The sequence below is a fragment of the Cinclus cinclus genome, chromosome 2 (assembly GCF_963662255.1).
Source record: "Cinclus cinclus chromosome 2, bCinCin1.1, whole genome shotgun sequence".
Taxonomy (NCBI): Eukaryota; Metazoa; Chordata; class Aves; order Passeriformes; family Cinclidae; genus Cinclus; species Cinclus cinclus.
Genome location: NC_085047.1, coordinates 28,901,150 through 28,915,531, shown reverse-complemented (window position 1 = coordinate 28,915,531; position 14,382 = coordinate 28,901,150). Strand labels below are relative to the sequence as shown.

Genomic DNA, 14,382 nt, shown 5'->3' with positions numbered 1-14,382 from the left:
CTCTTATATATTTAGTCCCTCTATCTGAAATAACAAACTCCCCCACTGAGGTTATTATTTCTAAGGTAAAATTTAGTGTACGAAATCTTTTAAAAAATAAACTGTAGCCATCTACATTTATGAAACTTAATTACATTGAAAATACTGCTTTTCCCTTCTTTAGATGATGAAACACGTCTTGTCTTAGCAAGAATTCTGAACATCCCTTCTGTTCATCTTCCAACCGTAGTTCCAAGAACAGTTGCTCCTATTACACCAGCTCTGGGGAAAAAAGATAAGTCAGACACAAAAAAATTGGGAAAAGCTTCTGGGAAAGGAAACCGTGGCAAATTAGCCCCTTCATCACCTGATGACCTGGTACAGCAACAAGAAGAAAAGGTCAGAGAAGAGACAATATCCAATCCAAAGAAACAAACAAAAATTCAAATGCATGGACTTCTGTGACAGAAACATACATTCTTTTCAGAGGGATTTGAGCTGTGCCTTTACAAATTTCTAACAATTTGTGGTGCTCTTAAGGTTATGTTTTACTCTTTCAGTTGTTCTCAGGTGTATGTATTGGCAGCTGTTAATGAACTTAGTCTTTATGACTCTGTGATCTAAAGCAGCGAATCTGCCATGGCCCGCATGTTTTGTCAATTTTGGCTTTACAATTACAGCTCTTACACTGCAGGTGATCAGGGGGCTGGAGCACCTCTCCTGCAAAGACAAACTGGAACAGTTGGAGTTGTTCACCCACCCTGGAGAAGTAAATGCTCCAAGAAGACTTTAGAGTGCGCCTTCCAGTACCTAAGTGAGGCTACAAGAGAGCTGGAGGGGGACCAGAGCATGTAGTGACAGGACAAGGGGAAATGGCTTTAAACTGGAAGATTAAGAATAAATACTGGGGAGAAATTCTTTACTGTGAAGGTGGTTGAGGCACTGGAACAGATGCCCAGAGAAGCTGTGGATGCCCCATCCTTAGCAGTGTTCAAGGCCAGGTTGGATGGGGCTTTGTGCACCCTGGTCTAGTGGAAACTGTCCCTGTCCTTGGAAGGGGGTTGGAAAATCTTTAAGGTCCCTTCCAACCTGAACCATTCTATGATTATTAATATTTCAGTTACAAGAACTGCTAAATTTTTAGTGTATCTAAGTAGAATTTTTTTGTGCTTCCTGAAACCCGTATTCAAAAATCTAACCAACCAGCAAATCAGTGAAGACAGTTTTGCAGAATCTTCTCTGTAATTTGGTCTTTCCAGCTGATAGCAAGCCAGGGACCAGCAATCTGAGGAAGTTACTTTTGCCTTTAACTGAAGTACTTCTATCATAGTACAGATCTTTGGAAAGAAAGAATGAATCTTTGGAAAGCACATTCTGAATTTCTGTTCTAAAGTAGCTTTTAGTATCTCGTGGTTGAAGTAACACTGTGGCTGTTGCAAAACAGATTCTGTACATATCCACAAAAAAAAGGCTCCTTACCTAATTTCAGCATGGAAAGTGGTGTAGGAAGTTGATGAACACCACTCAGCATAACATACAACAACTGTGTGGCACAAACGAACCCTAAAGAAAAATATCTCTGTAATGAAAAATCAGTCAGGATGACTTCTGAACCAAGAGGCTTTTAACTCTGGTTTGGAATTACTTTGGATAGAGAGCATCCATGTTAGTTCATACAACACCTGTCTGTGTTAGGCTGCAAGTATTTCAGAGAACAGCATTAGAATCCAAATCCGGCTTGACAAATTCACGTGGACATGGTCGGTAAAATAGAATGTAATTCAGTAAGAATAAGTTCTACAGTTACATATAAGTAACCAGTATATATATACAGAATGGATAACAATTGTGTCGGTGACAGTTCTATAGGGAAAGATCTGAGAGGTGTCATGGATCACAAGTTATGTGTAAGTCAACAATGCCATCTTCCTGTGAGGAGGGCAAAGACCACTGAGATGTGAATACAGAGGAGTATAGCCTACTAAATATGTGAAGTTATTTTTCTTTTAGGGCTGGTAGAGTCTCACTTGGAGTATTGTGTCCACTTATGGATACTGCACTGCAAGAAAAATATGGGCCACACTGAAAGTTTTAAGGAAAACATGAAGAAAGATTACAGGTCTAGAAAACTTAAACTTTCCCACTTAAAGTGGGAAAGATTTAAAATAGTTGATTTGGGTTTGTTTGATCTTGAGTTGAGAGACAGAATAACCTGCTGTAAAACCTAAAAAAAGCCCCGTCATCTCTTATGTGAGCTTGTATCATCATCAGAAGTATTTAGAAGTAAACTAATTTTCTGCAGTAGTAATTCAAGTCAATCAATGGGAAAATGTCAATAAGGTTAATCAAGGTAAAACCCTAGATTAGTTTACCAAGAAACCTCCAGCCCTGGAAATTTTTAGAACACGTTACATTAGATGTCTTTGCTAACGGTATAGCTATACTTGATTATTTTTTTACCATTAGACATGGAGAAATAGATGACAACTGAATGTTACTTCTGCCCTATTCTGTGACGTCTACCTCATGATGCTGTGACTACAATCTTAGGGTATTGAGAGTAGCCTTAATTACCAGTAATATGATATAAATTAATGGTACAGCATCTTTTACGCTGAAAAACAAGTGATTAAATATCTGCCATTTTCACCCTATATTCCTATTCCTAAAAAGCAAGAATATGGGATAATACCAGGACAAATCCTCTCTGTTACCTATGTCTGCAACTCAAAACATTTTTCATCTTACGACTACTGGCATAGCTACATAGGTTTTTGAAGGGATGATTCTTCAAGGTGAATAAAGAAGATAGCATAATCTAAGAAAATAATGAATTTTTCCACTTCTGAATCCATAAACTCTGAAAATGTTAAATATGAGTGGTAAAGAGCACTTAAAAAAAAAGTATTGTTAAAATGGAATCTGTACAGACTGAATCTGTATTCTAATTTTTTCTTTATTATTTTAAAATGTGGAATAAAATTTAATTAATTCTTTCTTCTGTAGATGGAAACGGAAGAACCAGTTCCCCAAACACAAGAGATGTCAGATGCTCCTGCTTTTCCAAGTTTGAATGTCTCCTGTCCCAATGGACTTGTATTAACTTTCCTTAGTGAAAGGTTTCAAGGTCAGTTTTCTGAGACACTGAAAAGTAAGGAATTTAAGAGAAGCTAAGACTACAGAAGAAAATCTTTGCTCCATTGATAGGTTTATATGTAACTCTAATATTTCAGAGTGCTAAGTCTGTCATAATGTCTATTTAATAGTATTTGCAATATGAATAACATGGTTTTATTCAAACAAATATAAAATCTAGATACAGAAGTTGTTGAACATAAAAGATTGAGGGCAAGGAAGTAGCAACCCTTAAAAGCCCTTGGGAGTCATGATGGATAATAATTTGAATATGCATGAAGATTGGAACACTAAAGAAAAACAGGCAAACTCATTAAATAAATACATATATATTGAGGAATCTCGAGTGATAACAGGCAGACAGTTCGTTACTTGTATGTACACTTCCTTTGAAAGCATATGTACTGAAGTCCCCAAGACAAAACATTAATAATTTGAAAGTTTTGGGGAAGAATTACAAGAATTATTAAAGCATTCTGATAGATTAGATGTATCTTTTAGTGAGCTCTTCTCACCAGAGAACTCGATTTAATTACCAAAGAAAAGGTCAAAGGAATGACTGGTGCCAGCTTGGAAGTACAAGGAAACAGAATTTTAGTGATAGCTTGTAAACACAGTATACAAAGGTATTACAATCTTCTGAGGCTTGAAACTGAAAACTAGGACTTTTTACTAGATTTAAGTTATACTCTTTTGGTAAGAATGTTACACTGGTAAATAGGAAGAATTATTAACAAAATTAACCAAGGCTGTGATGGAGTCTCTGCTACTGGATGTTTTACAATCAGGTTTTTTTGTTGCTTTTCTAATAGATGCAATCAGTCTCAAACATGAATTATTTCACAGAAGTCCTTTGGTTTGTGTTATCCAGTACATAGTGAAAACACTCACAATAAGCCTTTCTGCCCTTATCATTGGATTTCCTCTAGAAGACTAATGTGGTATATGGATATTTTAAAGCTTCTGTGCCTGACAAATATTCTGCCATAATTATTTTTTCTAGTGTTTTTGAAAATCAGTGTTAGGTTCATCTTTGCCTGTTGTAAACTGTAATAAATCTTGGGTTTTTTTAGTCATGCTATTAGGTTTTGAAGCAGACACATGTGAATTTTGTTGTCATCTAGTTAGTTTTAAAAACAACCATGTACAGATGTCATTTAATGCTGATGTACAACAAATCTGTACAGCCCAGTAAATGCACTTTGATAATCTGGTATGAAGTAAAGAGTATGCAGAGTGTTCTCAAACATACATACTTTGGCAAGAAGCATAAGTTGAAATGATGAGTAGTTAAGGTGAACAGAGCAATTGTAGACACTTACATGGAGTCTCTCAATAAAATTACCATAATTATACCCCTTTTATTATACTCAAAACACTGCCGGCATTTAATCTAAGAAACTTACTTGCTCAAGCAGACAGAATATAATACTTGGGTTTCTATACAAATTCAAGCTTGGTGAGACTCAGCTGGGGCTTTTTTTTCACCTTTATGGTCAGTTAGGGAATTCCTCTCACCTGATGTTTGTCCTCCAAAAGTTTGGCATCCATAACAAACCCATCTTCAAATTTCCCTTGTTTTCATTTGGAAAGATAGACACCTTCACAAGAGGATGCAGTTTCTTAGTAGGTGACTATTTTGAACTTTGCTCTAAAATCAGTGTGTCTTTTACTCTGTGGATTATAGATTCAGCCAAGGAGGGTTAGTCTTACTCTGCTGAAGTTGCATATCTTCTGTCGACACCATGACACTGGGTGTGTAGCACTGTTTGAATGTGTGCTATGCAGTATTAAGTAATACAAAGTTTGCTTTCAGATTTGAAAGGTGAAGCCACTGCCACAGAAGCAGAGAAAGAAATGGTAGAGGAAAGTGAGGCCAAAACAGATGAAGGAGAGAAGGAAGAGGTTATGCAAAGTGGAGAGGAGGAAGAGGTTATGAAAAGCAGAGAGGAGGAGCGTCAGGTTACAGAAGGTGAAATAAGGCACGAAGACACCAAAAGTGAACAGGCTGAGAAGCCTACTCTAAAAATTCTGGTTAGACAGAGCTATCCTCAAAAGGTAAAGAACTCTCATCTTTATTCACCTCCAGCAAGGCACACTGAACAAGAGGTGTCAAGAGTCATCACTAGTCATGGAACTGTCATAAAGTACCTAATGGATGGATCTACACAGGTATATTTAGTAGAATTCACTGCAAGCAGTACAATTTAGTGCAGTTCATTGTAATGGAAGGTGATTATTCTTAAACTTGCTTTTGCCTACTGAGATCAGTAAGTGTCCAGTTTGTAGATGAAGTAGTTAACTAATATTGAATTATGCAGCCATGTCAGGACTCTTGGCATTGTTCAGAGTCAGAACTTAGGGAGATTTAAGTATGAAAATTTCAGGCATGAGAAGATTTTAGGCAGCTCTGTGATTAGGAAATAGCTGAATATGGTTTGGAGAACTACATTCCTAAACGTAAGCTTCTGAAGTGTGGATTAGTTCAGCTTTGAGTATTTTTGGCAATATGAAAGCATTAATTTTTTTTTCAGTTGAAACACTTATATGGGATCCAGAAAAGATCTGTTCTTCAGTCCTGCAGACACCTTCACATATCCTAAATTTTCAGGAGAAAAAATATTTATATTCCTAAGTATCTGCTTTGTTTGCACATATTTAGGTTGTCTAGACTTTTGGTATAATTTAGGTTGTATAGGCTATCTTTGCAAATATTGTAATCAATCTACAAGCAACTTTTTTTTTTTAATTAAGACTCTATATGTAGTTGGCAAAGAGATAAAAAGAGGAGTCATCTAATTTGACTTAGAATCTGTCTAAATAATTCCTTATTTGCTGAATTTATTTTTCCTGTCTAAGTAGACCACAATGCCTAGTGTAAGTTCTTTACATTTATTCATCACACTAGATGTTAAAACATTTATTCAGGATTCCTGAGAAATATATCCATTTCAGAAATATGCAGGGAAATGAACTGCTGTATGTCTACATATTCACAACATACTGTTTCCTGATAGAAAAATGTAGATCTTATGTGCCTAAAATGGTTTTACAGTAGTTTTTTGTTTAAACAGATTATGAGTGCATCCTTCTTAATATTAACTTAATGTCTATGATTTATTAGAAATTTATTGGATATAATAAGCATTCAAAAAAGAAGACATATTTATTTCCTTAGAGTAACAATATCAAGAGTTGTTTCTGTATGTTTACCATTTCTTTTCTATATTTTACTGTATTTATAAATTAATTTAGGGATGGTTGAAGCAATTCTAGAGTTTATCTGACACACAGAGAGCATGTATATCAAGAGCTGAATGCAATGGATCTCAGAAACCAGCTATAATTTGATAAATAACCAAGCCTTCTTTTGGTTAACTATCATAGTGGCAAAAAAATTCACAGCAGTCCTAGATATGTGGAATATCTCAGTACAGATCAAAATGCCAATACAGATGCATTATCACTGCTACCAAAAAAAAAAATATCATTAACCTATGGCCATTTAGTCAAAGAATAATCTTTATTATTTATTTTTATAACGCCATTTTATTATTAGAAGAGTCCCCATTAATTATATCCATGAAGTGCAGCAAATAGCACTCATTCTGGCAATGACTAATGGGATGAAATTTAACAAACCCAACTGTTGGATCCCACATGTGGGACAGAGTAATGCCAGGCACAAGTACAAACTGGGAGAGGAATGTCTGAGGAGGTCCCTGCAGGGAGGGCCCTGGGGGTGCTGGTGGGCAGCAGCTCAGTGAGAGTCAGCAGGGTGTGCCCGGGCAGCCCAGAGGGCACAAACCGTGTCCTGGGGGCATCAAACACGGCAGCACAGCCGGGCACAGGGGGGACCATCCACTGTGCTCAGCACTGGGGCAGCCTCACCCGGAGCGCTGGCAGCACTTCTGGGCACCACCACTTCAGAGGGGTGGGAAGGTCATGCAGTGAGTCCAGAGAACAACAAGGCCAGTGGAAGGGCTGGCAGGTGCATCCTGAGAGGAGGGGTTTGAAGGCTCTGTGCTTGTCTGCTTTGGTCAGCCCTAAAACTGAGGGTCAACCTCCTTGCTCTCTGTGGTTCCCTGAAAGGGGAAGTGCAAAGGGAGGTGCTGATCCCTTCTCTCTGGAATCCACTGACAGGACATGTGGGAATGGCTCAAAGGGGCACTAAGGGTGGTTCAGACAGGACATTGGGAAGCATTTCTTGACCAATACGGTGGTCAAAACACGGCAGCAGGCTTGCTAGAAAGGTGCCTGATGTGCCAAGGTTGTCAACGTTTAAGAGGCATTTGGTCAATGCCATTGACAAGATGCTTTAACTTGGTCAGCCCTAAAGTGGTGAGGCAGATAGACCAGGTCGTCATTGTAGATCCCTTCCAACTGAAGTAGTCTGTTCTATTAATTCTCTTTAAGATAGCTTCTTTATTTCTTGTATTCATTCTGAGAGATTTTACTTTTTTCCTCTCTATGACCTACAATGTTCTAATGACTATCACATTTGTGACACATTATTTTAAGACTTTCTGGTGGTGTTTGAATTTATTTTAACCTCTAGTATATCCTTGATTTCTGTAGATTCTGTTTGCTGACGGCACAGTGAGTAGGAGCCCTGATTCTGGTCCTGTCCTACCACCAACTACAATTCCAGATAAAATACAACACTTATCAGAATCAGAGCTTTTACCTGAGACCAGCACTAAGAAAGGTAACATTTCTTGTGTTTTGGACAGATACAAAGTTAGTAGGGCTGATGATACTTAATAAAGAGCGTATTTCTTTAGTCTGAAAATTCTGACAATGTGAAAATGCAATTTTATCTGTACTCAGCTGCTGCACACTGCTATGTTACCTTCACAGCAAATAATTTCTCTCCTATGCCAAATTTCTTATTCTTCTAATGTGGTAGGATTCTAATAAGTAAAAAGTTGCGTAAGAGCTTCATTGGTATCAGAGTGAACATGAAGTCTTTTAAAAGAAATCTTGTAGCTACAGAAGTGTTAAATCCTTACTTTTGTCTTGTAGTCTTTGTATTAAGAAATGCTTCTCTCATATAGGATGCATTTTTCTTTCTTACTCTGTGTATTCCAAGGCTCCTACTATTGGTCATTATCAATTGGTTGTATGGACTTGTGGTTGGTGGTAATATAGCCATTCTTATTGTATTTTTGTTTTTACTGAAAATTAACCATGTAATATTTGCTTCATACCTCAGAGTGTAGTCCAAGATCACTGTCAGTATTACTTAGTACACAGAATAATTCTGACCTGTCATATTGACATACAGTTTATTGGAAATAGGTGAATAAAAATTGCTGCCAAACAGAAAGGTGTCTCAAAAAGAGACTTTTTGAGTCAAGCCCAGTCCTTTTACTTAGGATATTCCTTCAGATAACTGCAAAGATGTTTGAGAACAACTCTTACAAACCATTTTCTAATATGAATTCTCAGTATCTGTGACCAGTGTATGTCCTTTATTCCTTGTGCTTTATTTATGATCACTTTTTCACCTTCCCCACCTTTCTTCTCCTCTATTTATTCTTGACAAATTTCTAGTGATGAGTTTAAGCTCTTTTTTGGTTTTGGGGTGCTTTTTTGCTAGATATTTGCTCTAAATCTTTCAGCCTACTCTCTGGACTATGCTCTCGTGTTTTGCATACACTTAGTCTAAGTTATTTTTCCTGAATATGGGAGACAAGAGTTCTTTATAACATTCTTAATAAGATCTCTCCAACTTCCTTTCATTATGAAATCTTCATCCTTTTCTTCTAATGCACCATATGACTGATGGCATTAGCATGCTATTTACTTTTTCTGTAAGGAAGCACATTAGATAAGACTAGTTCAGGAGCATGTCTTTGAGTAGAAGGAGCTGTAATTTTCTTCTAGCCTGTTAAATAGTTCATTTTGCTATTCTGTCAAAAGAAAAATGCTGACAAACTCTGTGCTTTACTAGTTTTGTCTTTTGTCTTAAAGAATATCAAGTCTGATACAGAAATTTTTATTTCTGCAGGAAAAGGCAGTGACAAGAACATTCCATTATACTCACCCAAGGATGAGGAGTTTGAAGAGGCCAGTTCTACGCAACCTAAGGCAGGAACTTGGATAACAACCACTCCATTAGGCATTCAAGTGGGCACAGAGGGTGCAACAAGAATGGATCTGAAGCCACTCTTAATGTATCAGGCCACAAACCCACCTGACGGAACGGTATTACTGCTTTTGTGTTACTATAGCACTATCTGTAAACTAAGAGACAGGGCTGCCATCACATATGTTGTAGGATTTGTTCTTTGAAAGCATCCTACAGGTTGTGTTATTGCACTGTTAGAGATGAAGTAACTTTAGATTTTGAAGAAAATATGCTTCCTCTGTCTCTGAAGTAGATGAAGATATGGTAGTCAAGCTTCCTGAGAGCTTCAGTCCTGATGCCTTATATTGTTGTTGCTGCTGTCACAAGTATCACAGTGCCAACATAAAAGAGTAGTCCTTCATTCTTTCAGATTATGACTGTACGAGAAGATGAAGTTATAATTGTTGAGAAGCCGGGTGGTAACAGAGTAGTAGAGCATGCTGATGGTACCAGGATCACAACTTTTTATGGAAAATGTGAAAACCTTTCTGTACCAGAGGGTAGTGTGAAAACAGGTAACATCAAAAGTGGAGCACTTACTTTTCTTGCAGTTGACATATCTTGTGAAGCAGAAAGTTGTCAAAATATATGCTAAAGGTGGCTTATATCAGAATCCTAGATAACAGATCCACTAGTGTAGTCTAGGCTTGGTTTGTTTGCTTTCATTCAGCAGTATATTCAGTGCAAAAAAGGCACTGTTTCAAGTAATTAGATTTCCTTCTTTCATACCTATATGGTCCTCCTTCATCATGATACCACAGTGCCAGAATTTTAGTGTGTTCTTTGCCCTCTCTCCACCTGCCCTAATAACAAGAAAGATGCTTTGAGTTTTAACTGAAGAGGTATGTAAAGACCAAGGCATCCTTATATTCCTCAGTGAAGCCATGGATTCACCAACCTTGGAGATACTGAATATCTGAATATGGCTGTGGAAAATGTCCTGCCAATAAAAGTGAAACTAATATTTTCCTGAAATAAGTGGGGCTACAGGTCGTTCTTCTGGCTGGTGTTGTATTGTGTATGACTGCTTCATTTGCAAGACAAGTCCTGTCCTCCTTAATTAAAATAAAGGGGACATTTACTCTGTGTGTGTCTGGACTGTTCAAACACAGTGTAGGAAAAGACCATTATTGAGTGAGCAGAAAATGTTCAGGAACATCTCCTGTGGGATTTTAAAAGTCAAGAGATCCTTGAACAGATCTGTCTCTTCAATGGAAAGGCAGTAACCAGTTTAACATACCAGTTTCATTTGTTTTCCAATGTTTGTGTTGCTGAATAGGAATTTCTTCACATTTTAGAGCTTGCATTACAGCCACAAAGAATTTAAGTGATCCAACTTGTATATTACAAATATCCAGATCATTATGGTTTTAGGACCATATTTGATACATTAGAGTGTACTTTCCCAGCCAGCTACAGATGGTTACAGATATTTTTTGCTGTTGGGTTTTCCTATGTTGAATTCACAGTCCAGAACTTCAAAGGTTCTGTATTGTTTAAATAACATAAAAACATGTGAAAAAGGATGTTATGATGTTTCTGAAGATCTTGTAGTAAGGAGATAAAGATCCAGCACTATGAGAAAAAAAGCAAATTGAATCCTAAAACATTTCCATTATTCATGTGCTCCTGTCTCATTGTTCTGTACTAATTCTTAGATGAACCCTCAGAAACCACCACAAAGAAGCTCAAAGGTACACGAGTAGAGAATCCAGAGTTTGCTACTGTTATAACAAATTGTGAGGATGGTACCTGTTGTACTATCTTTGGAGATGGGACTTCTATTCTAGCAAAGCCACAAGGAACATATCAGGTGGGAATTATTTTTAGTTTGTGACAGTGACCTTTAATTTTTGTGTTCCAATTTCCCTGCCATTAGCAGCTCTCACTTTGATTACCTCCCTCCTCTATAGTCTTCATTAATCCTATTATTCCATCTCTTTCATACTCTGCCAATGTTTAGATACTTACTCACAAATGTACAGTATATTTAAATCAGTCTTAAATTTTCTGAAGTTAAATATTACAGAGACTCAGATCAGCCTACCTCTTGGACCTCATCTTTCTTCTTTCTCTCACTTTGACTCCTCTAAACTGGATGATTCAGTACTGAATGTCTGAAAGCTGTCCTCTTAATTTGTATCTGTTCTTCCTTTTCATGGTACCTTTAAATTAAAGTTTTCACCTTTGAGGATTGAATCTCTTCCCTTTTTGCTGTCATAGGTTTTATCCAGCAAGGGAGGCTTTCTTTTCTTTGATGAAGATTGCTCAGCAGTTTATAGCCATGAAGTTTATGATTTCATCAGCAAGGAGGAAGAGAAAAAAGCAGGGAGATACATTATGAAACACACTTCCAGCACTATTTGTAAGATGATGGATCCTCAAGGAAATACTTTCAAGGTAAAATATATGGAAGAAAACAAGATTCTGCATTCTAATTTTATCTTACAAACTTTTCTCAAAACCAAATTGTAACCTTGTAATATTTATAGTAGCCAGAATCAGGTCTCTATCTTCTTGACTAAGTGATGGATATCCTTTTTTTTAATATATTTGTCCCTTTATAGAGAGACTGAAGCAGAACACATGACATAGAGTTTAGCTCACCTGTAAAGTTCCCTTAATTAGCATGATTTGTACTAAAGCAAAAAATCAGCTCTGTAAGTGAAAATTAAAAACTGTGTGTGTCAGATGCAGTTCATGGACTGTCCTGAATCGCCTTTATTTAAACTTTATCTTGAAAAGTATTATTCATTTTTAGGTCATTGTTAGTTATCTTGTTCGAATGTATTAATATCAACTTACTTAATAAACACATAGTATTTTCAAGAAGGAGAATACTGTAAAAGTTCACTCAGAAGGTACACATCAGTGTCTGTCTTGACTATACAGTTACCTGGCTTGACCAGTGAGTGATTATTTTTGTGTAACAGTCCTTGGGCATTTATTAAATATCAGCATGTGATATTAGTACTTACGATACAACATGTCTTTCTAGAAATGTTTTGGGGGTTTTACTGTCTTTTCAGTTTTCCTCTTTATTTATTTTTCCTGTGAGTTTCCAGTTGCTCAGCATGAAATGGTTTTTTCTGTCTCTTTCATTGGGCTAGGTCATGTTAAAGTTCACCAGCAAATCACTGTTTTAAAAGAATCTTTTAATTCAAGTAGTTTCATCTAATTTCTGCTGTAGGTCCTGGCTGATGGCAGCACAGATGTGTGCATTCCCAGCATTGGCTGTGATGACAAGGGGGACACAAGTTCAGCAGCAGATGAGCTTAACAAACCTATCACTTCCGATGAGCATGCCCCCAGGTAAACTGCATTGCATTCATAGGTTAATGCTTTCTTTTCTTCACTACACAGTATTTGTGCCGGGTTCATAAATTTTTGCTCCCTTTGTTCGGTACTCTATTTGCACATTTGATACCATCACGTTGGAGTTCTGCTTTCTTGATACAGCCCCATGTGTGTGTTTGGCTGTGCAGGTTTTTCATCATCTCTGCAGATGGTTCTGGAACGGAGCTCCTGCGGAAAAAGGATGTCTGCAAGTATGTGGCTGAGGCCTGCAGTGATCCTGCCACTGTAGTCTTGCAGGATCCTCTACAAGAACAACCAGGTAGAAAACTTTTCTTTTCTGACAGACATTCTTTCTATACTAATAGAAAAATTGCAAAGTTTCAAAACTCTTATTTGGGCAGGAAATGTTTTTACCCTTGTAAATAAGGTTCCACACTTCTAGGAGTTAAAGGAAGGAGTTTGGGGGAAAACTCTGGGAAGCAGAGAATTAACTGCAGGACACTATTAAGGGATAAGTGAACAAACCAGTGGCATATCTTTATCCACTCTCAGTCATACAAATAAAAGTGATTACCAAATAAATATATTCTTTGTGTTTATCATAAAAAAATTGAATGTACCACCGTCTTCATTACTGATATAGCAATGAGGACAGTGATGCCCTGATGTTGACCCTTAGGCTGTCTGTTTGAAAGGATACACATTAAAATGCTGAAAAAACATGACTGGAATTGCCCATACTACATGGTACCAACCACCTTGCAGTAGCAATGCAAGAAGTTATGTCCTGGAATTGTTGGCTGTCATTGTAAAGCTAGTTGGAGATGCTGTGTTTCTATAAGAGACACTGTGGTTCAACAGGTAGATGCTAACAAAAATTATCTTTAAAAGAGAGGAAAGTATTGTTCCCCTGGATGTGAAGGGATGATAAGGGAAGTTTGCTTCAAGCCATACAGTATTAAGACATATTTCTCACAGAGTTATGTCAAAAAACATATGACAAAACAGCTTCCCCACTTACTACCCCTACAAGGTGTTGCACATTTTTAAATGTACTGGTATTCACAAAAATGACTGGTTCTCCACTGTAGAAACAAAAGGAAATAATTTTGCCATGGAAAAAAGAAAAAATTAAGGGAATGGAGGGAGCCGGAAAAATGCAGAAGGTGAAAAGATCGGAAAGATGGAGAGCATACATACCCACTCAAAATCCCACTCAAGAAAACTTACTTATAACCAGCAATCATTTGTAATAGTAGCATATATGATTTTCCACACTCCCCGCTCCACCCTTCACAATACTGGCTTTATTTGCCTTGACAATAAGACTTCATAATTTTGTATCATTGTCACAAAGTACCTCTGTGGTGATATCCATTTTGAAGGTCACCTGTGGGGTAGATCATAGTAGAGTAATTAAGTTTTGGGTTGGGCTGGAAAAAAATATTATGAAAAACATTAAAATTTATGCCGACAATACAAATAAATCATCTCTAATGGAATCCATCCAGTGATCAGGTTATGAAGTATAAAATACAGTGAAGAATTATGCACGTTCTGCATATGTTGTACTACTTCTGAAATCAGTATTCAGGACACATGGGTCAATGTCAAAGCTCTTCCTTGTTTGGCCTACTCCCCACACTATACAACTGAACTATTAACCAAGAATCAAAACAAGTAGCATAAGCAGTTCATTGTTAAAAATGGGCTGAGTAATCTGAATTTATACAGCTATTCTATAACCAACTCAGTGATCTGCTATTATCTGTAGCCATGGAGTTTTATCTGTTAGTAATTAGATTTTTTTTTAGATATATAAATGGGTTTTTTTCTGT

General features: G+C 37.1%; 1 protein-coding gene across 1 annotated transcript in view; it reads left to right on the top strand.

Annotated features, from left to right (window-relative positions):
- The window catches only part of SPAG17 (sperm associated antigen 17), an 89,918-nt gene that overhangs the window by 61,601 nt on the left and 13,935 nt on the right, over positions 1-14,382 (top strand). The window contains exons 24-33 of the mRNA XM_062513144.1: positions 164-378; positions 2,986-3,106; positions 4,931-5,286; positions 7,693-7,822; positions 9,128-9,324; positions 9,618-9,762; positions 10,906-11,060; positions 11,471-11,647; positions 12,438-12,559; positions 12,733-12,863. Coding sequence (XP_062369128.1) covers positions 164-378; positions 2,986-3,106; positions 4,931-5,286; positions 7,693-7,822; positions 9,128-9,324; positions 9,618-9,762; positions 10,906-11,060; positions 11,471-11,647; positions 12,438-12,559; positions 12,733-12,863 — 1,749 coding nt within the window. The remainder of the gene's footprint in view (positions 1-163; positions 379-2,985; positions 3,107-4,930; positions 5,287-7,692; positions 7,823-9,127; positions 9,325-9,617; positions 9,763-10,905; positions 11,061-11,470; positions 11,648-12,437; positions 12,560-12,732; positions 12,864-14,382) is intronic.